General features: G+C 52.1%; 1 protein-coding gene and 1 long non-coding RNA gene across 2 annotated transcripts in view; one reads left to right on the top strand and one right to left on the bottom strand.

Moving 5' to 3' along the window:
• Positions 1 to 1,702: 1,702 nt before the first annotated feature.
• Positions 1,703 to 10,992, bottom strand: LOC128098220 (uncharacterized). Its single transcript, XR_008214169.1, has 4 exons — positions 10,609 to 10,992; positions 9,833 to 9,998; positions 8,142 to 8,261; positions 1,703 to 5,782 (listed from the first exon to the last, which is right to left on the bottom strand). It is a non-coding gene; the product is annotated as an uncharacterized LOC128098220 (long non-coding RNA).
• A 7,803-nt stretch (positions 10,993 to 18,795) lies between these two features.
• Atoh8 (atonal bHLH transcription factor 8) overlaps positions 18,796 to 22,984 on the top strand; it is a 33,606-nt gene continuing 29,417 nt past the window's right edge. The window contains exon 1 of the mRNA XM_052719028.1: positions 18,796 to 21,824. Coding sequence (XP_052574988.1) covers positions 21,060 to 21,824 — 765 coding nt within the window. The 5' untranslated portion in view covers positions 18,796 to 21,059. The remainder of the gene's footprint in view (positions 21,825 to 22,984) is intronic.

Below are 22,984 nucleotides of genomic sequence, written 5' to 3'. Positions count from 1 at the left end.
ATAGAGTCCTGCCTGCCTCTCCTATGTCTCCCAAGCACTGGTATGAAAGGCATGTGCCATCATGCTCAGCCCCTATTTTAAGCAGCAGGTTGGAGGATGAGGTGTGGGGGAGGGTACAGGCCGGACTTTAAGGACCCCAGTGTGAGCTACATCCAACTTCCTTAGGCTTATTACTGGGCAGAATATTTCTCATAGCTACATCTAGCTGCAAGGGAGCCTGGACAACGTAGCCTTTTTTTTTTCCTGAACATTCATGGATCTAGAATAAAAACCTCAATGAAAAAGGAGACAATAGAAACTGGCACAGAGGAGGGTAAAGAAGAGGGGACTCTTAGGAAGAAGAGGGAGACAGGAAGGCGCACAGGGGAAACTAAGCAGCCTTGCTAGACCTGACCATCAGCCTTCCCGGCTCTTACCCTAGGGTGACTAGCTCTAGGAATCTGTCATAGATTAGATCCTTGCAGGCCAGATCCTTTCTCTTGTCCAGTGATTGTTAAGCCTGCTATGAACTCCTGGGAGTATGATGTGGATTTTTTTTTTTTTTTTTTGGTGAGGTTTTCCAGGAAAGGTCTATGTCTAACACTAGGAGAGAAGACTAAACGCAGGGGCTGGGGAGATGGCTCATTCAGTAAAAGGCTTACTGTATTAACATGAGGACCTGAATTTGATGCCCAACACCCATGTGAAAAGGACCCGTACGGCCGTATATCTAGTGCTGGAGAGGTGGAGACAGAAAGCTCCCTAGGGTTTACTGGCCAGTCAGTCTACCCAAAGCAGCAAGCTCCGAGTTCATTGGGAGACGTTACCTCAAAAAAAAAAAAAAATATGATAGAGAGGAGGCAGCAAGATGACTCGGTGGGTGACCTGAGTGCAATCCTTGGGACCCACAGGGTAGGAAGTGAGAGTCAACTCCTGCAGGTTGTCCTCTGGCGGCCACATGTGCACAGCGGTATGCGTATACAAAGTCAAAATGCAACACATATGCACACACATGGTTTTCTAGTAAGATAGAAAGCCACTGAGTAAGCAAACTGATGTCAACCTCTGGCTTCTACACCTACATACCCACACACATGTACACCCTCAGGAACTAACACACACATAGATAGACCAATAAACTATGTAAGAAAAATAAAAATAAAAATAAAAAGATCCAGGTCAACGTCTAACTGTCTCTTAAGCTGAGAAAAGGCTCCTGAGCGTAGCTACGGTGTGATGGATGTCAACAGAATTATATGTTTTTGGCATTCAAGCAAGAACCTTGAGGGGCTTTCTTCGAGGTAGTAAAGGTACATACGCCATATAGGACTGTCTCATGTAGCAACGAGGCTACAACTGGCTTCACATGATAGAAAATCTGTCCAGAATGTTGAACGAGAGTATCTGTATCTGTCAAAGCATCAAGCCCCGAGGACGGCACCGGGACTTGGCGCTGGGGCTCTTGTTCCATCTCCCACAACCCTGACAGTGCTTCTTCCTTTAGATGTGGGGCGGCAGTCAGACCACCAAAGACGATGCCCTTCCAAAACTGCTCTCATTTTCTTTTTAAATATTTATTTTATTTATTAGTGGCAGGGGTGGGGGTACATGCGATGGCATGTGTGTGAGGTCAGGACAACTTTGGGGAGTTGATTCTCTTCTCTCATCATAGATTCCAGGGATCAAATTCAGATCGCCAAACCTGCACAACAGGCCCTTTTGCCTTGTAAGCCCTTTAGATCTGAATTTTCTGAGTGTCTGCATGTGTGTACAGCCGTGTTCACGTGTGTCGGGGTGCAGGGAAGGTCAGCAGAATTCTTCTATCACCCTACACCTTAATTTAAATTCAAATTTAATTTAATTTGTTTTAATTTGATTTTATGCGTATGAGTGTTTTGCCTGAATGTATGTCAGTGTAAGACATGCGTGCCTGGTCCCAGAAGAGGGTGTCGGATCATCTGGAACTTGAGTTACAAATGGTTGTGAGATGCCGTGCACGTGGGTGCTAAGAATGGAACCCAGATCCTCTGGGAGAGCAGCCAGTGCTCTTCACTGCTGAGCCTCTCCCCAGTCTCCACACCTAATTCTTGGAGATGGGATTTCTCATCACATCTAGAACTTGCAAATTAATTTAGCGTGGCTGACCAGCAAGCCAGTCCTGTCTCTGATCTTCCTGCTTCTTCCTCCCCAGCCCTGAGACAACAGGTGCCGTACCACTGTGCTTACAGCTCAGGGGGGCTGACTGCCGGTCCTCATGCCTGGATGGCAGCACTCTACTGACAAAGGCAGCTCCCCCAGCCAGTTTTCTTTGTTTTTAGGCACGAAGGATCCTACTTCTGCTGTGAATGCTGCTATGGCAGCTGTGTGCTGCCACGCCTCCCCTCGGCCCCAGATTGCTTTCAAAGGAGGTAGTCTCCTCACCAGTTTTATTTTATCTGGAGGGCATTCCTTTCCCAGAACATTTCTACCAGGATTGCCCCTATCTTGACTAGACTGGGTACATCTTCTTCCCTAAGTCAACCACGGGTAAGAATGAATGGGCCTACCCTTTCCCACGGGGTGGAGAGTTTCACCGGATCATGAGGCATCGTCTAGAACTCACTTTCTCTGAGCACATTAAGGCTGGATCATGAGCAAGAACAAAGTTCTGCTTTTCTTTGTTCTGTTATCAAAGAAGTAAGGAACAATGGGTGTTGGTTTGGTCGAGGGCAGACATTAGTAATCAATGAAGTATAGCACTTTCTCGGTTGAACCAATCAAGTGGTTGGCACACGAAATGAAAATGTGTGGCTGGCGATATGGCTCACTGGTTAAGAGTTCTGACTGCTCTTCCAGAGGATCCAGGTTCAATTCCCAGCACCCATATGGTAGATCACAACTGTTTATAACTCTAGTCCAGAGGATCTGATGTCTTCTTCTAGGCTCCCTGGGCACCAGGTATGCATGTAGTGCACAGACATACATGCAGGCAGAACACCCACACACCTAAAATAAAAATAAGTAAATCTTAAAAAAAAAAATAAGAAAGAATCAAAATATGTTATCTAGGCCTTAGACAGTGGGAGGTAAAGTAGCCATAATTCAAGTATTTAGGAGCTTTATTTGTTTTGTTTTTTATTTTATGTATGTTAGTGTTTTGCCATGGAAAATTTTGGATCCCCTGAAACTGGAGTTACAGACAGTTGTGAGCTGCCATGTGGTGCTGGGAATTGAACCCGGGTCCTCTGGAGGAGCAGCCAGTGCTCTTAACCGCTGAGCCATCCCTCTAGCCCTGGGAGTTTTATTTGTTCAATTGCTGGGCAGGCATTCTACAATTGACTGAGTTACAGCCCCAGTCCCAAGACCTCCCTGCTTTTTGAAGCAGGGTCTTACCAAGTAGCCAGGTTGGCTTTGAACTTGCAATCCTTCTCTCTCCGTTTCCCAAGTGCTAGGATTACATGTGTGCACTACCATGTCCTCAGGGCACCTATAGTGATCCACCCATGTTGTCATTTCCTCACATGGCACCTCTAAAGAGGTCTACAAACTCCTTGGCATTCCTTTCAGAAGGCAGATTGCAACTGGATTCAGTGACTTCTAACTGACAGTAGCTGAGAGATGGGGCATGGCTTCATTTGTTTTGTTTTGTTTTGTTTTGTTTTGAGACACTGTTTTCCTGTGTAACACTGGCTGTCCTGGAACTCACTCTGTAGACCAGGCTGGCCTCAAACTCAGAGATCTGCCTGCCTCTGCCTCTGGAGTGCTGGGATTAACAGTGTGCACCACCATGCCCGGCTCAGGGTGTGAGTTTTAAGAGGGAGTCATAAAGGAAATATAGCTTATTCCTTTCTCTTTCATATCATTTGCTCTGGGGGGAGACAGCTACCATACACCATGAGGCATATATATCAGTAGCCCTTTGGGGGTGGGACCAGGACCTTCTGCCAACAGCCATTTTAGAAGTTGATCTTCCAGCCCAGCAACGCCTTCAGATGACTGAAGCCCCCGCTGACATCGGGACTGCACCTCACGACAGACCCCAAGCCACTTCTCCCAGTTAAACTACTCTCAGATTCCTGGCCCACAGAATCCTCCACAGAACCAATGTTTTTTGTTTCAAGTCAGCAAGTCTTGGAGAGTCTGCTGTGAAGTCAGTTGGGGCTGGCACTGAGGGAAGCCCATGGTACAGCTGGGGTACATAGTGGGAGGGGGTACACCACTCTCAGGATTTTAGAAGGCCCAAGTCAGGCCTGTAAGATGGCTTAGTGCAGTGGTTCTCAACCTGTGGGTCGCAACCTCACATAGCAGATATCCCACCCATCAGATATTGACGTTACCACCCAAAACAGCAGCAGAATTATAGTTACGAGGTAACTAACAACAAAACAATTTTGGGGCTGGGGTTCACCACAACATGAGGAACTGTATTAAAGGGTCTCAGCATTAGGAAGGTTGAGAACTACCGGCTTAGTAGATAAAAGCACCTGCCCCCACTCTGGATGACCTGAGTTCAGTCAGCTCCCACATGTGGGGAAAGAGAACCAACTCTTGTGAGTTGCCAGCTGATCTCTCCACACGTACCATGCCACATGCATGCCTACATACTAACTAACTGGATGCATTTTAGAAAACTGACAATAAGAAGGGCAGAGTCAGCTCACGGTCTCTGGTGAGGGGGGTGACACTTTCAGCTGTATCCTTAGCTCCTCAGGTGCCTCATCTTAGCCCCACCCCTGTGGCGGGCTGGAGGTGTCCCATCCTCTTCTGTACCCGCGTCCCATGCCTCTCCCTCTCACTCTCCAGCTCGATTCTGGAAGTTCTGAAGATGCTGCTTCCATCTGTTTCTCAGCTGGAGCAGACAACTAAGCCAGCATCCAGGAACCTCTGGTGACAGAGACTGGATCCGCCGGGATGTGTGACCCAGTCCTGCCCGATCAGATGTGTGATGTGTGACCCAGTCCTGCCCGATCAGAATAGACGCCGAGGCCTTTGCTGGCAATGCTGGGGTAAATGTGATCCCACTTTTCTGACGTGAACAAGAGCAGGCTTCTGGCGGTCTGTGTGGGACCACCCAGGGGACCCTGTCTGGGGCAGGGAGGCGGCAAAGGTGACGGCAGGGAACTGAGAAACAGAGTCCGTGGGGATTCTACTCAGCGGCTAGATTAACACTTTCCAAGAGCCAAAGTCGACCTTGTCCTGGGGCTCCTCAGCCCAGTAAGCTAAGCATTTCCCTTTTAAAATTTAAACCAGTTTAGGTCTGGTTTTTGGTTACAAGGCAAAGGAAAGCATGAATGTGATGTTAAGCACACAGAGGAGACCCCCATCAGTTCCTCACGCAGATTGCTGCCAAGCGTGCAGCTGTTCCGTGCTGTGCAGAGCGAGTATCCAGATGTTCGGTTACACTGCTCTTGTTTTCGGCCAGATGTTTAGCATCTTAGAGATGGGAGGTTAACATGATCTCATGCTTAACCAAATGCATCCTGTATCCTTCCCATCTCTCTGCTCTGGGGCAGGGGTGGAGGGTGGTCTGAGGTATGCTTGCTCCTAGCCTCTTCTAGGTGGCCACGCCCTGCCCACATCCTGGAGCAGGTGCTAAGTTTTGGGTCATGTGATGGCATCTGCATACTTGTCTCCTTCACCAGAGCTCTTTGGGATCCATATTTAGCACAAAGAGACAGCTCGGGTGGCCATCTGATGATCTGAAGAGAGGAGCTGGAGCCAGGGGTCTTCCTTTGCCTCTCTACATGAAGATGCGATGCTGTCCAGAGGCAGGGCAGCAGAGCAGAGCTCAGTCCACAGGGAGAATGCCAAGCAAGCAGAAGGGCTGTGTGAGCAGAAACCAAGGAAGATACAAATGGAGACCAAACCATCCTAGAGTCCAGGGGAAAAGAGGATGGAGCTGACCACAGAAATAGCAGAGAGAGAAAAAGAGAGGGGGGAGGGGAAGGAAGAGGGAGGAAGGGAGAAGGGGGAGGGAGGGGGGAGAAGGGGAGGGAGGGAGGTGGGAGAAGGGGAGGGAGGGAGGTGGGAGAAGGGGGAGGGAGGGGGGAGAAGGGGAGGGAGGAGGGAGAAGGGGGAGGGAGGGGGGCGGAGAAGTGGAGGGAGACAGCAGGGGAGAGGCTGCACAGGGGTCTGGGGAGATGCCTCAGTGGGTGAGGCACTTGCTATGCAAGCATGAGAACCAGAGTTTGGATCCCCAGTAACTCCTGTATCTCTTTATCAGTGGCTCATATTGAAAAATAGGGGCGAGGCATGGTGATGAGTGCCCACACCACAGTATTTGGAAGGGTAGAGACAGTAAATCCTCAGAGCTCACTAGCTAGCCAGGCTGGCAGAAACAGTGAAAGAGTGATGGAGTTGGTTTCTGACCTACACACACACACACACACATACACACACACACACACACACACACACACACACACACACACACACACACGAAATGCACAAAGGAAGAAATGGAGTGCAGGTATTTAGGCAAGGATACACTGTATTTTGGACACAACTCTAAATCTTAGCAGTTAAATCAATCAGGGCTTCTTTTTTTTTCTTAAATGTTATTATTTTATATGCATGGGTGTTTTGCCTGCCTGTATGTATGTGCATGGTACCATGGAGATCAGAAGATGGTGTCTAGTTCCCCGGAGCTGGAGTTAGAGTCCATCGCAAGGTGCCCTGTGGATGCTAACAATCAAAACCTGGTTCTTTTGCACGTACAACAGGTGCCCTTAACCACTGAGCCAACTCTTCAGCCCTCAGGATTTGTTCTTGTCCACACCCAATCTGGCCCACAGATCAGAAGAGAAAAACCTCAACGCCTGGTCATCATGAAAGAACACCTGGCCGTGAGCATCATGGGTGCAGAGGCAGGAAAAAGACATTTGGCGAACAATTTGAGGATTCTCTCTGGAGCCTCTTCTGCTTAGAACACACTGGCTAGTGTGAGTTTCATAGCCTCACCTACATTTTAAAGGCAGAAAGAGGCAGACAATGTTAACGTAAGCACAGACACAGGAACATGTGTGGCCATCCTTATCGTCTGTCACAGAGAGCCAGCTGGTTCCAGAACTGCCTCAGACGCCACAGGAAGAGTGTGTGAGACTCTGATGTCCTCTGTCCACACAAGCTCTCTGTCCCTCACTGACTTGCACAAATACATTTGTGTGTTATCACTTGAAGCATCCACCCACAGACATCTTGTTTCATCTGGAGGCTCCTTTGCAACTGGGAAATTCCTCCCTCCAAGGCCTGTTGTTACCAATGTGTCTGTGGGGTTGGTCTCTGTTGTTTAGGTGGTGCTGGGGAAGTGAACCAGAGCCTCACACAGGCCAGCAAACGCTCTACCACTGAGTTATACTCCAAGCCCCACTTCCTCCCTCCTTCCCTCTCTCCCTCCCTTTCATCATCGTCATCATCATCATCATCATCATCATCATCATTTTGTTTTTTCCAGACAGGGTTTCTCCATTTAGTTTTGGTGCTTGTCCTGGATCTTGCTTTGTTGACCAGGCTGGCCTCGAACTCACAGAGATCCACCTGGCTCTGCCTCCTGAGTGCTGGGATTAAAGGTGTGTGCCACCGATGCCCAGCTGCTTCTTCTTCTTCTTCTTCTTCTTCTTCTTCTTCTTCTTATTATTATTATTATTATTATTATTATTATTATTATTATTGTTTGGTTTTTTTTTTTTTTTTTTTTTGGTTTTTCGAGACAGGGTTTCTCTGTGTAGCTTTGCGCCTTTCCTGGATCTCGCGCTGTAGACCAGGCAGGCCTCGAACTCACAGAGATCTGCCTGCCTCTGCCTCCCGAGTGCTGGGATTAAAGGCGTGCGCCACCACCGCCCGGCTTGTTTGGGTTTTTTAAGAGAGGATCTCTGGCCTGGAACTCACTATTTAGACTAGGCTGGGCTCAATCTCACCGAGATCCCCCTAGCTCTGCCTCCTGAGTGCTGGGATTTAGAGCATGTGCCACAATGCCCTTGCATTCTTCTACATTTATTTATTTATTTGTATGTGTATGGACGCATGTGGAATCCAGAAAACAGTACGCAGGAGTCAGCTCTCTTTATACCATGCAGGTTCCTAGAACTGAACCCAGGTCATCAGGTTTGACAGTACCTTTACCCATGGGCACTGTCTCCCTCCCTCCCTCCCTCCCTCCCTCCTCCTCCTGTCTTCTTTCTCACCTTCACCTTCACTGTGTTGTCTTCCTCATCTTCGTCTCTGCCTGGTCCTCCTCTTCTTTCTTTCAGGTTTTATGTCGCCTAGGCTGGCCTGGAACTCACAGCCCTGCAGCCTGAGCTACACTGGAATTGCAGGCATTATTACCACATATCATCCTGACTCTGTTTTATAACAAAGTGGATATCAAGGCTATCATCACACAGGCAGGATATCGAGGAGAACTTCCGGAAACTCCATGAGCACACAAGGAGTCTCCGGACAGGCAACAGTTTGGATCTGTACCATTTCCTAGGGCTTTCTGTTTGCCAGTGTGTGTGCTTAGAAGTTTGCCTGACACACTTCATTTAAAACACCTTGGGCCAGTGAGATGTCATATATACATGCGCGTAAGACACTCATATACATAAATTAATAAAATCAATATTTTAAAATAAAAAATGTAACATTAAAAAATACTTTCATCTTGCTGCTGCAATAACTTTCACATGCTGTTGGAAGAACTTTGGCTTAGAAGCTCAGCTCCTGGGAGGTATAATTTTAGTGACTGAGCCCCTCACATTTCAGTACTTATCCAAAAGAAGTTGTGCATGGCGGCCAACCCTGGGACCAAGGTTAGTCTCTGGGAGGGGGAGAGGTGGCCTCAGCCAGACAAAGCTTGCTTCTCAGGACTGACAGCCTCAGATCTGGGAGAGCCACACTTAGTTGCATAATGCCACATCCTTTGGGTGGTCCTTCCCTGAATGCAAATTCTTCTTGGAGAAAACTGAGAAGCCGAGAACACATACGGTCTCTGAGAACATGGACTGCCCTAACTGTGGTCTCTAAGTATTCTCTCCCACAGGAAGGAGTAACACTTCCTGGAGAAGTGCCTGTTTCCAGGTCAGTGAGTAAGATAAGCCCAGAACATCTTGTACTAGAAAGCAAGAAAGAGATCACACCCCAGCAGGACCATGACAGAGGACCTGAAGGCGGTCATCCCGGATAAATGGGACCATCCGCGTACTGAATACCCTTGAGTTCAAAATGCTGATACAGAGACATTCGGGAGCTGGGCCCATGGCTCAGTAGGTAAAGTGGTTGCTGCTGAAATGTGAAGACCTGAGTTCAAATCCTTAGACCCCACGAGGGGGAGAAACCCACCAATAGCAAAAGAATAGTTTTGGTGGATCACTGGGGAGGCAGAGACAGGCAGATCCCTGGGACTTGCTGGCCAGTCAGCCTAGCTGCATCAGTGAGCTCCCATTTCAGGGAGACGGCTGACTCAAAAAACAGGGTGAAAGAGACCAAGGAAGAGGCCAGCATTGGCTTCTGCCCTCCATGTGCGCACACGCACACATACACACATATACAACACATTTTAAAAAAGAGATTTTTGGAGGACATTTAGAGAGTCAGCCTGTCCTTCTGAGACCTGACAGAGTGAAAAGAAGGGGAAATTTTACAAAAATCGTCTTTGGGAACTCGCGACAATACAGTGAACTCGAAAACTAGTTGACCAACTTTCCAGGGTTCTTCCAACCCCCCCCCCCACTCCCCACCTCCCCCACCTCCTCCACCCCACCCCACCCCACCCCGGTTTCTCTGTGAGAGGGAAAGTGGCAAGTCCTTGGGCTCCTCAGGTCTGGGGGACAATTGGGGAAGAGCCCAGGGGCCAGAGATCTTGTCAGCCTCTTCAAGGGGAGGGACTCCTTACCTGGACAAAGAGAAGCTTGCAGGCTGGCCATCTGAAGTTCAGCTCCTTAGGAGCCAGTCAGATGAAGCCCAATCCAGCAGGGGGAAGGAATGGCAGGGAGGCAGGCTGACGACACACCCCAGGTGTGGTCCTGTCACGGTGTCCCTCGGGGCTTTTCTCCCTTGTTCTACAAGAGTGAATTTCTGCTCCAACAACCCTTATCTGCTCAGTCCCTACAGCCACTTCAAACTCCATCAAGCCCCTCACCCCGAGGCCTCATCCACCTTGACGGTTCCGCATCCCCAGGGTCTTCCCTGTGTGGGGAGCTGGCACTACAGGGCAAGGGGAAGCGACCTGGGTCCGAACTGTGTTTACTCTCAACCCTCCCTCATAGTTTTCCAGCTGTCTTGGCCAGCTCAGCTTCTTCTGTGACTGTCCCTGGTCCCTAAAGTTTGACAAGCGTTCTGGCTTGGATGGAGGGGAGGCCACCTCCACCTGAGAGCCTAGGCTGGTCCCAGCACCCTGGTTCCTGACCAGTTTTGGTTGCTCTGCTCCTCTGTGGGTTGACGGCATCTGTGTCCATCTGTCCTCCTTCTGTGGATTGCTGACCACCTCCCTATCCTGTCTCCTCTCCTACCTCTTCACCCCCAACTTCCTCACTTACCCTACACCCTGCCTGCCTCTCATCTCCAGAGCCGTCCCCGAAGGACCGAGATAAGCACCATGTCCCCAGATCACTCCATTAGAGAGCTGTGGGCCCACCTCTTCCCCAAGGAAGGACCCCCACGGACACTGACCTTCAGAATCCTGTCCCGACATGTCCTTGGCTAACAGGCCTTGGCAGTCCTCCCTTACTCTGACACCCGGCCTTTGCCTGACCTCATGAGCAGGCCTGGGCGCCAGCCTCGGCCCTCCCTGGCTGGCCCATCCCCTGGCCGCCCCAGCCCGGCTTATGACATCTTTCCACTGAGCAGCCCTTATTTTGAGAAGGCAAACCCAGTGGCGCCCACAGGCATGTACACACGCTAACACACGCGCACACACACCCTGCCCCTCTAGCGCCCCAATGCTGCGCGAACTGAACTTCCAATCTGGCTGGCCATGTTTGTTTTTCTTCCTGTAATTTCCCCTTTGGAACAAACACCAGTGCTGAAGCTCGGCCACCCCCTCCTCAGTCTCCAGCCTCTCGGGCGTCTTTCTCTCTGTCCTCCGGAGAGCTCAGCTATGAATGAGAACAGAGTCATCTTTAGCAGCAGCCTGAATGAATTGGTCTCAGCCTCCAAGCCAGCATGAGTGGCGGGGTGATGGGCAGCATGTGGGTTTGCTGCTTAAAACTCTTTGCACCCCCTGAAGCTTATATTTTTCCATGTGCCTTGGAACAAAGCCCTCACCCTCCAGCCCCCCTCTTTTTAAAGTTTATTTTGTTGCAGTTTTTGGTCCCACGCATTTTGTTTTCTGTTTTCTACAAGGGAGACTGAATTAGGGCCTCAGAAAAACAAGGCCAGGCTGCCAACTGGAAATGTTTGCTCTGGGGGCGAGTTGGGAGGCTGGCGTCAGGCGGGGCAAGATCCGTGCCAGTGGAATGTGATTTGGGGAGGAAGCTGCAGGTCACTCAGTTGCTGGCAGGCGGCCCGGGAGCAACTGGATGCTTTCTGGGCTGTGTGTGTGCATGAAGACTTTTTTCCCCCCTCATGCAAACAGAGCCCCAGAGACGTGGAGACAGAAGCATTAGGAACGAAGTAGACAAGGAGTAGGAAAACCCGAAGGGGTGGGTAAAATGGGTGGAGTGGGATGAACGGCAAGATCCTTTCGGCCACTTCGTTCAGTACTCACGGAGTCCTTTGCTCAAAGGTGGAGGGGCACACTGGTGGGAGGGAGTGGGGGACCCTGGGACTGAGAAAGAAGGCTCCCAGTACAGAGCACAGGCCAATTTCCTTGGAAATCCTCTCAGAGCAGGGTGCATGGATATTCTCAAGTGTTCAGGGGAGGCTTCCTGGAGGAGGTGTGAGAGGTAAGGCCCTGAAGCTTTGCACTAAAAGAAAAGCATCTATGTTTGATGGCCTGCTAGTGGTTACCATGCGCCAAGCCTTTTCCACTAATCATCGCCTTAATCCTTTTTATCCTTTGTGTGACACCAGGTATCCTGTGCCCAGGCTAGCCTAGGACTCCCTGTGTAGCTGAGGATGGCTTTAAACTTCTAATCCTCCTGCCTCCACCTCCCCAGCGCTGGGATTACAGGAATGCCTCCCCATACCTAGTGTATGTGGTGCTGTGACTGAACCCAGAGCTTGGTGTGTGCTCGCTACTGACTGAGCTGCATCCCAGGCCTTGGTCTCTTTTGTCCTCGCCACAGCTTCGTGAGGGTCAGTAATCTTTCAGTCCTGACTTGGCAAATGGGGAAGCTGAGGCCCAAAGCGATCTGGAAACTTGGTCGATCTGTGAGGTTGGAAGTGGCGAGCCGGAGCTCAACCCAGGGCTGTCTGTCTCTCCATAGCTCGAGCCCTCCTTCCGACGCTAATGGTCTTTTTGCACATCAGCAGATTTCTTAGGCAAGAGCAAGTTTCTCCTCTAGCACCCCGCAGAGAGGATTGTTCTGCTCAAGGTGAGGGACCTCGAGGACCTAAGGAGGTGGCTGGATTTCCTAGGGCTCGGTAGGACAAGTGTCTGGAGATGAGAGGTGTTCCCAGGAGGTGGTGATGGGGCCTCGGCAGCCCTGCTACATTTTCTACCGCATGGGTCCTTTCCTATAGCCTGGCTACCTTCCAATGCCCCACCTTACACCCTTCATGCGCCAAGTTCTTGGCTACCCAGACCTTTGTTCAGGACCTTCCCTGAGCATCCTCAGAAGTTGTCTGTGCTGTTCTGAGGAGTAAATGAAACTGGGATGGACTCTATAGGGTGTATTTACCCAGGGTAACCCCTGAAGTCAGGGCCAGGCGCCCTGGACCTGTCACCCCTATGTGACGTTAGGTGACTTCTTTCCATCATCAGGCCCCAGGGTGCCCGGTTTTAAAAATGGGAAGTAGCCTGGTTGGTGTTTGTGCTGTGGCAGACTTCAGGTAGTGGAGCTGATGGGCAGGTGAGGTGGGGCTGGGAAGATTTGTCTGAGGAACCCAGCCTACCACAGGAGGCCCCTCTGCCAAGAGAAGCAAGGTCAGGCTTGAGAGAGAAGGAAATGAGCCGGGTTGGCAGGGCATGAGGAGATGCTACAGAAGAGGTGAGGTCGTGGGTAGAGCGGCTAGGCCAGCTCAACCCAAGTACGCTGGACAGTGATTCATCCCACTTGGGCAACTCCATTGACTAGCTGGGCATTTTATTGTCCTGTGCCCAAGTATTTAGTTCATCTCACCCGCAGATCCCGTTCTGACTGAACTGACCACTAGTCTTAGGTCAACTATGAAGGCCCGCCATGTCACCTGCATCAGCTGAGCCGACTGGCCAGTTCACGGTGATAACTGCGTCTCCCAGTTGTTTTCAGGAAACAGGCGATTAACCCAGCTAACCCAAGCTGGTAGTTGCCTCTGCTTCTTGGAGACAGCCCTTGGATCTGACAGCTGTAGTCCTGAGGTCAGGACTGGGTGCCACTTACCCAAAGCAGCTGGCTTCCTGAGAAGACTGGGGAGAAACCCCTACAAACGATGGGCTTTGGGACTGTCTCCCCCATCCATCACGTGGGAAGGCTGGACTACGACAGGTATGGCCAGCACATGGTGTGAACACGACTACTCCTCCGCTTTCACCCATGGCAGACATCTGCCAATCAATTATAGTGCCCCCGCCCCCCAGGGGCCCAGATATCTCAGAATCCTTTTCAACACAGAGCTTCAGGCCACCCCTACCAATCAATTAGATTTGGCATGCGTGATAAAAAGCATTTGTCCTTGGGACATTAGACGATGGCCATGGCTGAGCCTTGCTCCAGCTGTGGTGGTGATCTAGGATAGCAACTGATGAGGTATTCTGAAGACTCAGCCAGGGCGGAGACCACCAGACCTCCAACTGTCCCCGGGGCTTCCCGGGCCTATGGAGTGGGCCTTGCACTGCTATGCCTTATTAATTTCCATCACCGTTAATAAATGTAGATTGCGTCAGCTCTCCTCTGCCCCCTCATGTTCTCCGACTGCTGCCATCAGCAGAGACTTTTTTAGAAGTCTCACCGAAGAAGCAGCCAAGCCCCCCCTCCCTTCTTTCAGAGAGACTGGGGGAGATGGGTTTGGGAAGACTTCACAGTGGAGGAATGCACTCCACAGGGAGTTGAAAGTTGTTTTCCTGAAGAAAGAAAATGAAAAGGAAGGAGTCATCACACTGTAGTTTCCCATCCAGCCCTTGAGCCCCGCGGTGGGGACTGGGAATCAATCCCAGGAGGCTAGCGGCTGAAGCCTAGCCTTGTTAGGCTGTTGACAACTAGGTCCTGAAGCGCACAGCCTTAAGGAGCCACTTGCTGGCTCCCTGGCTGCCTCCCTGGCTGATCCTATTTCCAAGGGCCCTGAGCCTTCCCTGCCGGTGGGGGAGGCTCCTGGGGCTTCTGTCTCCAGAGTGGAGGTTTCTCTTTTCCCCGGTGCGGGTGCTGTGCTCTGGGGTGGGAGGATCTTTAGCACAAATCTTAATTTACTGGAGCTGGCGGTTTGAGGTCTGTGGTTCTGCATCCTCCCGCTTCTCCATTTACAGATGAGTGGAGCCTTGCAGGGGGTCGGAGCAGGGTACAGACCTGCCTTGGGAAGAGGATGCAGTGCAGCTCACAGCCGTAGGAAGCTCACTCACTCACACACTGTTTAGCCCAGAGCCCCTTCGGACTTGAGTGGCACCTGTGGAAACAGTGGCCCAAACTCCTGGATTTGAATTAGACTTTTCCTTCTTTTGAAAAAGATTTTATTTAAAAAAAGTTATGTTTTAGATTTATTTATTTTATCCGTTATGAGTATTTGTTTTCCTGAGTGTAGGTATGTGCTGTGTGTGTGCCTGGTGCTCACGGATGTCAGGAGAGGGTGTTGGGTCCTCTGGAACTGGAGCTACAGATGGTTGTGAGTCACCCCATAGGTGCTGGAAACCCAGGCCCTCTTCAAGAGCAGTAGTTCTCTTAACCTCTGAGCCATCTCTCTGGCCCCTATTTAAAAATTTTAAATTACGTTTATATGTGCGTGGGGAGTACACATGAGTGCAGTGTCCTTGGAGACCAGAGAGGCCGTCAGATTCTCTGAAGCTGTAGTGACAGGTGGCAGTGCTGAGGTCTGAACTCAGGTCCTCTGCAAGGTCAGTATGTGCCCTTGACTGCAGAGCCCTCTTTCCAGCTTCTTTTTCTTCTTTCTGAAACAAGGTCTCAGGTATTACAGTCCGGCTTCCACCTCCTCATATGGCTGAGAATGACTCTGTGTTGGATCCTCCTCTCTACCTCCCGAGTGCTGGGATTACAGATGTGCACCACAGTGCCTAGTTTATGCGATGTTGGGCTGGAACTCGGTGTTACCTGTATGCTAGGCTCTCTGTCAGCTTAGGCAACCCCAGCCCTGAATTATAGTCTATGCTTTTCTTTTTCTTTCTTTCCCTTCCCGTTCTTTCTTAAAATATTTATTATTTTACCTGTATGTGTGTATGTCTGAGTGAGTGTATATGTACCATATGTGTGCAGGTACCTGAGGAGACCAGAAGAGGGCCTTGGATGCCCAGGAGCTGGAATTACAGGAGGTGCTGAACAACACAATGTGGGGGCTAGGAACTGAATCTGGGTCCTCTGAAAGAGCAGTAAGTGAGCTTAGCCACTGTTCCATCACCTCTCCAGTCCCCCTTTCTTTCTTCTATAACCTCGAACCCCAAACAAACCAATAAAGGAACACAAACATAGATGTTCAGTATTCCTATTGGCCACATTAAGTGACTGTGATGGATTCTACTGTCTGGATGAAACGCAAGAGCGGAGAGCCTGCCTGCCTGCACCCCTCAGCGCTCCCCCATTGTTGAGCCCTAGAAAGGAATGCAGAATGAGTCCTCACTTTAACAATAAGGTCAGGGGAGGATGAGGGCAGGGCATGCCAAGGGAAACTGGGTGCCTGGAGACTTGGTTGCTTCCTCTTCATCTTCCAAATGTCCTCCTACATCACAGACCCTGAAATGTGATGTAAAAGAAGAGCATGTCCTGGGGGAGGTTCCAGACTGAAAGGGTCAGGGTTCCAGTTGCAAACAGATAGAGGAGGTCTCTGTGATCGTGGAACATAACAGCGTAGGCATGACAGAAGAAGGTGCAAGCCAGGGGTATGGGTCCTCTGGGCAAATCCTACCCCCTTCCAGCCTGATTCAAACGCTTCTTCTTCCAAGAAGTACCCCAGAGCTGTTCCACCACACCCCACTTCCTATACTCTTCCAGAAGCATGCCATTTTGCACAAGGTCAAACTCAGCCTTCCTCCATGACCAAGTCTTTGCACCAGAATGGTAGATCCATTGTGGTCAGGGCTTTTTCTCTATTCACTGCTCTGTCCCCAGCCTTAGCAACAACATCCCAGTACTACAGATGCTCAAAGAAATGGATGTGGCCGGGCGGTGGTGGCGCACGCCTTTAATCCCAGCACTCGGGAGGCAGAGACAGGCGGATCTCTGTGAGTTCGAGGCCAGCCTGGGCTACCAACTGATTCCCAGGAAAGGCGCAAAGCTACACAGAGAAACCCTGTCTCAAAAAACCAAAAAAAAAAAAAAAAAAGAAATGGATGGGAACTACCTGCCCTTAGTAGGTGGGCTACTGACAGCAGGAACCTCATCAAATTCCTCCTGCTAGCCAACACCATCATGGCAGCTGGCTGAATCTGCCCATGGTATGAATGGCTATTAATTTGAACTGCTGTCTCCTGCTCAATTTATCCCAGGGGGAGGAGGAGGTCTTAGAGGCACTGTGGTGCTCCCCCAACCCCCAGCAGAATCACAGGGGTCTCTACTAAGGGCTCTAACCGACAGGAAGCTGACAGAGCCAGCCCCTGTAAAGCACATGGCCACTTCCGAGGCTACATTAGCCAAAGGAATCACAGGACAGCCCAGACCCGCTGCTCTCTCTCCAGGAAGACACAGAGAGAAGGACTCCATGAAAGTCCTCAAGACACCTGAGCAAAGTGAAGCTACTGGGGAGATTTGAGCAGAGAGATGTCACAGTTCATCCTACACTTTAACAGCCCCCTCCCCCGCCTCCGGCTAGGAATCAAACTCAGAGCCTTGCACATTCTACTACACTCCTCTTGTTCCTCTTTTGTCCTCCTTTTCCTCTGAATTTGAGTCAGGAGTAAGCCCTCCACCCTCACCCCACAGACACTGCCCTTTTCCTAGAGAATCCGCTCCACGAAGGGCAGAGCGCACTCAGCACAAAGCTAGAACCACAGGGTCTCAGAGAAAGGCTCCTTCCTCCCTTCCTGCAGAGCCCTATTACTCTGTCCTACCCCCAAGACCCTTGGGTTTTCTACAGCTGGATAACCACTGGGGAGCAGGAAGGTAGAAGATTCCTCACTCCCCGATCCAATGTCCTGTTGGCTACCAGCAGCAGTCCTGGCTCCCTAGCTAGGTGGCTAGAGAAGGGCTTACTTGGACCCAGGGTAACCTGTTCTTCTTTTCCCTCCCCAGCTGGTCCTATGCAGGGCCGCTGTGAGCACGACGCCAAAGGGCGCTGTCCGCACTGAATTCTGTTTGCACCTGGTTGTCTACTTCTCACCCTTCCCTGTTTTCTCTAACGGGGCACAGGCACTCTGGAACAATCTGAACAGCCAGAAATAGACTCCATGTTCAGGAATGCAGAGCTTCATGTAGCAAATATTTAAAGTCCCTTCTCATCTGGCCAAGAAGACAGACATCACAGAGCCCCATCCCGGAGAGCTGTCCTATCTCACGGGTTGTGCTTGTGTGCCAAGGCCCCACGGGGCAGGGTCCACACGGCACACAGAGAAACGGTAGTGTATGGCTACTATGGTTCAGGCTTTTTGAGCCCGAGACTCCCGACTGTCCAAGGTGAGGTTCCTGCCATCTGACTCTGACCTGGAAGCAACCAGGCAGACGTCAGGCTGGGCTAAAGGAGACTTGTGGCTGCAGCGTCTACTCAGGCTGGAAACACAAGCAGAGACAGCCAGCTGTCAAAAAGACCAGTCCCACCTCCAGTCCCTCACCTCCAGGAGCTAGTCATTGGGCTCTCAAGAGGCAGAGGGAAGTACAGTAGTTCAGAGCTCGGGCTTCAGGATCAGTTGGTCTGGATTCAAACAGCATTTCTCTCACGCCCCTTCTGATGGCTACTTCTTCCTCCAGAAGCCTTGGTTTTCCTGTGGGTAGAGTGGATTTGCCTCCCCTTGTAAAGACGAGGGATATAGAACCTACGTGGTCGCTCCCTATTGGTGGTAATTATCAACATGTGGCTGGCTAGCATGTCTCTCCTGTCATGGAAGCTCTAAGCATTTTCCTTCCCTTCCTTGTCTAGCTTCACTTCTGTGCCATGGAACCGCCATTTAAAGGATATGGAACCTTCCAGAGGAGGCCATTATGCTCTTCCAGTATAACCTCAAAAGGTTGTCTCAGTGGGGGAAGGTTTCACTAAAGGATATAGATTTTCTTGGAGGGTATCTGTGTCACTTCATACAAAGCAAGGATGGAGAACCGAGAGCCTCTTCCTCTCTGCCCCTCTGTGGATTCGGGAAGTTCTTGGTACCCTCTTTATAGGGCCACTCCTTTTAAGAGCAGTCAGGGGGCTGGAGAGATGGCTCAGAGGTTAAGAGCACTGTCTACTCTTCCAGAGGTCCTGAGTTCAATTCCCAGAACCCACATGGTGGCTCACAACCATCTGTAATGAGATCTGCTGCCCTCTTCTGGCCTGCAGGGATACATGCTGTATACATAATAAATAAATAAATCTTTAAAAAAAAAATGTGAAGTTTCTGTGATGGCCCTCCGTAAAATAAAACCTAACTTTAAAAAAAAAAAAAAAAAAAAAAAAAAGAGCAGTCAGTAGTGAGTGTGAGTCGCCGAAGTTTTATACCACCAGGGGGCGCTGTCCAGCGGGTTTCTGTCCAGCTTCTCAAGGAAGCTGATGGGAATCCAGAGTACTGGGAAGGGACAGATTTTTGCTCAGCGGTGTACACAGCGGGACTCATCCTGCAGTCTGTGGCCTGGCAGGGTGAGGATGCAGTCACAGGCACCCTTCTCATCGGTTAGGTTACTTACGTTTCTCTTCTGTCCACCCTGTGACTAATGAGACAGTGTTAGGATGCGGAGGGGACACTTGCCGACTCCAGTTGTCCAGAGGGAGCAAGGGGGTGGGGGAGGCAAGATCTCCCCAGCATAGCTGTCATCATCCTCTATCTGCTCCCTCTCCTTCCATCCATTACAGTGGTCCTTCCCTCCTCATGGGGGATATCAGGAAAGGGCTGGGATTCAGCGTTCATGGAGCCCTTCCTACTCAACCGAAGATGTGCTCTCCCCACACACTAACTGCCTCTTTAGGAATGACATCTATCCTACCTCGTGGACGCTTCTAATACACTCCACTGCCACGGGCGACCCCTCTGCCACTCTGCCCAACTCTGGTTAGATCTTGAGACAGTTTCGCAGAATGTTAATGTGACTTGTGTTCCCGGGACCTCTGCTCCAGTAAGCAGGAGAAGGAAGGGAGAAGACCGTGTAGCGGGGTGACCATGACCAGGGTGTCCCAGGCCACCGTTCACTTGACTTTGGACGTCATTCAAATGCTATATACAAGCCTCATTTAACCCTTTTAATGACCCCCTCGCCTCAAGGAAGAAGAACGCTGGCCCGGGGAAGAAGGTCTTTGGAGAGGACCTGTGAGGGCCTCCTGGTTGGCCTCTTTTCTTCTAGAAGGATCTCCAGTGGCATGGAGGACTGGGGGTCTGCAGGGCGGACTCTGCCCCTTACCACTGACATTAGGGTTTGTGCCCAGTTTATCTTTACTGTCTCCGCAGGAAGCAAGCGTGATTATGACCCCATCCTAGCCACAAGGAGAGGGAGGAGCAGAGGGGTTGCATGACTGTGCCAAGGTGACTTGGTAAAGGGCAAAGCTGAGCTCTGGAACTGCGAACTTTGCGTGATCGAGAAGCTGTCCTGCCTTGGCTCACGACGTTAGTACAGCAACTGTTGAACGGGCACCTCCATGCCTCTGGTGCTTCACTGCCGGGCTGTGACAAGCACGGATGTTCTCCACGTCCTCCGGATTTCTCATTTCATAGATGAGTAAATCTGGGTTTAGCAGGGCGCCTCGGGTGAGATGACTTCAGATCTTCACAGATGTTAGGTCTGCTAAACCAGAAACTTGCACCCTCCTCTGCCTCCCGTGTACTTCGGTGCCTCCGTTTCCCGAATGCCCATGTGACCTCTTGTGTTCCTGGGACCTCTGCTCCAGCAAGTGGGAGAAAGAAGAGAGAAGACCTTGTAGCGGGATGACAATGACCAGCCTCTCTGGGGTTCTCTCCCACTTCCCTTCCCTTCCCAGAAGAAGTCACCGTTCTGGGATTTCTCCCTCTGTTGGACAGTTTGGGTCGGGGGTAGACGGGAAGGCTCTGGCTGGGTAAGGTCGGCGCTGCATCACCCCCCAGACCAACAAGGCAGGGCAGTGAAGGGCCAGAGCGGTCAACAGCCACGTGCTCAGAACAGTAGTGGAGGGAGCCGACTGCCTTTGGGGAGAGGAGGCGCGCCCCTAACTTGAGTAGGGGGCGGGGAGGGCGAGCAGGAGGAGGCAGGTTCCGGCACAAGACAAGGGGGTAGGGGGAGGCCGAGAGCACGCGGACAAAGGAGGCGGCCCTCAGCCCAGCTGTTTTGAAAAATGCTTCCTGTTTCTTTAAAGGCGCTCGCGGCTCGGGCGGCCTGGGCTAGGCAGGCGGCGGCGGCGGCGGCGGCGGGAGCTGCCTCCTCTCCGGGCGGGCGGCGCTGAGTGATCTAGCGAACTGGGCTTCTGTGTAAACTGAGGCTAAACAAACACAGATGGAACGCAGCGGGCGTTCTGCTGAAATGCTGGCAGGGCTGCAGCGACTTCTGATGACACTCTGAGCTCTCCTGGGGGAACGGGCAGCCTCCGAGGCTTCACGGAGCCGGAGGCGCAGCTGCCCCGGGAGTGGGGGAGCGAGGGAGGGACCCGGGGAGGGAGGGTAGGAGGAGAGAGCTCGGCGACAAGGCGGCGCTGAGCACGGCGGCCACCGGGCGCAGCCAGGCGCTCAGCGTGCAGAGCGATCGCAGCGGGCGCGCGTCCCGGGCAGTCCCACGCCCCTGCCTGGCGCCGTCCGCGCCATGAAGCACATCCCGGTCCTCGAGGACGGGCCGTGGAAGACCGTGTGCGTGAAAGAGCTGAACGGCCTCAAGAAACTCAAGCGGAAAGGCAAGGAGCCGGTGCGGCGCGCGAACGGCTATAAAACTTTCCGATTGGACTTGGAAGCACCCGAGCCCGGCGCCACGGCCAGCGCCACCGCCGCCACCAACGGGCTCCGGGACAGGACACAGCCGTTCCCGATCGCGACCCCAGTACCAGCCTCAGTGGCGCCAGCGGTGCCTCCAAGTGGAGGCACGGACACAGCTAGGGAGCTCAGGGGCATCCGAGCGCCTGAGGTCTCAGACGCGCGCAAACGCGGTTTCGCCCTGGGCACAGTGGGACCGAGACTACCCACGCCGCCACCGGCGTCCCAGAGCTTGGCACCCGAGCGTCCGGAGGCGCAGCCCTACCGCGAGCCGGCTCTGCGTCCCCGCATCTTGCTGTGCGCCCCTCCCGCACGCCCCACGCCGTCTGCGCCTCCCGAACCCCCAGCGGCGCCACGAGAGTCCCCCGTGCGCCCTGCGCCCCCCACGCGCCCGGGGGAAAGTTCCTACTCGTCAATTTCACACGTAATTTACAATAACCACCCGGATTCTTCAGCGTCGCCTAGGAAACGGCCAGGCGAAGCGACTGCCGCCTCCACGGAGATCAAAGCCCTGCAGCAGACCCGGAGGCTCCTGGCCAACGCCAGGGAGCGGACCCGGGTGCACACCATCAGCGCAGCCTTTGAGGCGCTCAGGAAGCAGGTACCCACTCTCCGCCGCGGGGCGACAGTGGCAGGAGTGGGTGGGTGAGCGGCCCCAGGATTGGAATCAGGATAAAGGGAATCCCGCAACGCAGGCAGGTTTTGAGTTATCCTTGCTGCCACGGATCTTGGTTTGCAAAGTGGGCCAAAGCCAAGGATCTCTGGCCCAAACGCATCCCCGTGTTCCTGAGGGGTAATCTTGTCCTTGCATCTGACTTGTACGGCAGCGCGCAGCGCATTTGTCTCCTGGAATCCCTTGGGATCGGTGGGGAATACAGAGGGGGAATACGGGAATCTTCCCCCCGGCAGGGGAGGGGAGCAGAGCGTGCACGACCTTTCAGCTCTGCGAGCACTTGGCCTGCTTGAGGTCTTGGCCCCCTATGGGTGGCACCGAGACCCATAACACCACAGAGGTGGTTCCTGGCGGGGCAGGGGGCGGGGTGTCCTGAAATGTAAAGGGAAGTCAGGGGAGCTTGTCAACTTTCTCAGGCCCTGGCTTCCATGTTGACTGGGTTTGCTTGTGGGATCTCTGCACTTGCCTGGTTCCCGGAGTCCCTAAGCACCGGGGCTACAAGCTTGAAGTCCTTCCTGGGACAGCTTCGGGAACTGATGTGTGGGAACTTTCCCAGGAGATCCTGCCCACCACTGCCCTTCCTCTTCTGGTCACATCAGTCACCTCTGCCCAGGAGACAGCTGCTGGGAGCATTCTCTCCAGGGAGGTCTGCAGAGCTGAGTTCTGGATAAGTCTCAGGCTTCCCACTGGGTGCTGGTGGGGACTGCCCTCACCTGACAGAGCCTGTAGGGGAAGCAAAAGAATACCCATGGTGGAGGGGGGGGGGCAGTTGACAGTTCCACTTAAGATAAGCTTGGTGCTTGCCTGGGACTCTAGTTTCTTGTTTCCTTGGGGACGAGTGAGATCTAAAAGTATGAGCCTTCCCGTCCAGGTCTTGTAAGGGGTTGGAGTGGGTGGTGGATGAAAGTTTCGTTTGTTGTGCTGCTGATTCGCGTTTGTCTCCTGGAAGTTACTCAACCTCTCTGGGCGTTAGCCAGTCACAAACCGTTTCAGAAAACATCACCTTTTTCGCTCATACTCTCCTTTTCCTTCTGTGGGTAAGGTCAGGCAATGGGGACTTAGTCCGTCTATGAATTGGATGTGGAACC

This window comes from Peromyscus californicus, unplaced genomic scaffold, assembly GCF_007827085.1.
Source record: "Peromyscus californicus insignis strain IS unplaced genomic scaffold, ASM782708v3 Scaffold_6__1_contigs__length_162567912, whole genome shotgun sequence".
In the NCBI taxonomy this organism is placed as follows: Eukaryota; Metazoa; Chordata; class Mammalia; order Rodentia; family Cricetidae; genus Peromyscus; species Peromyscus californicus.
This window is presented reverse-complemented; position numbering and strand designations above follow the sequence as displayed.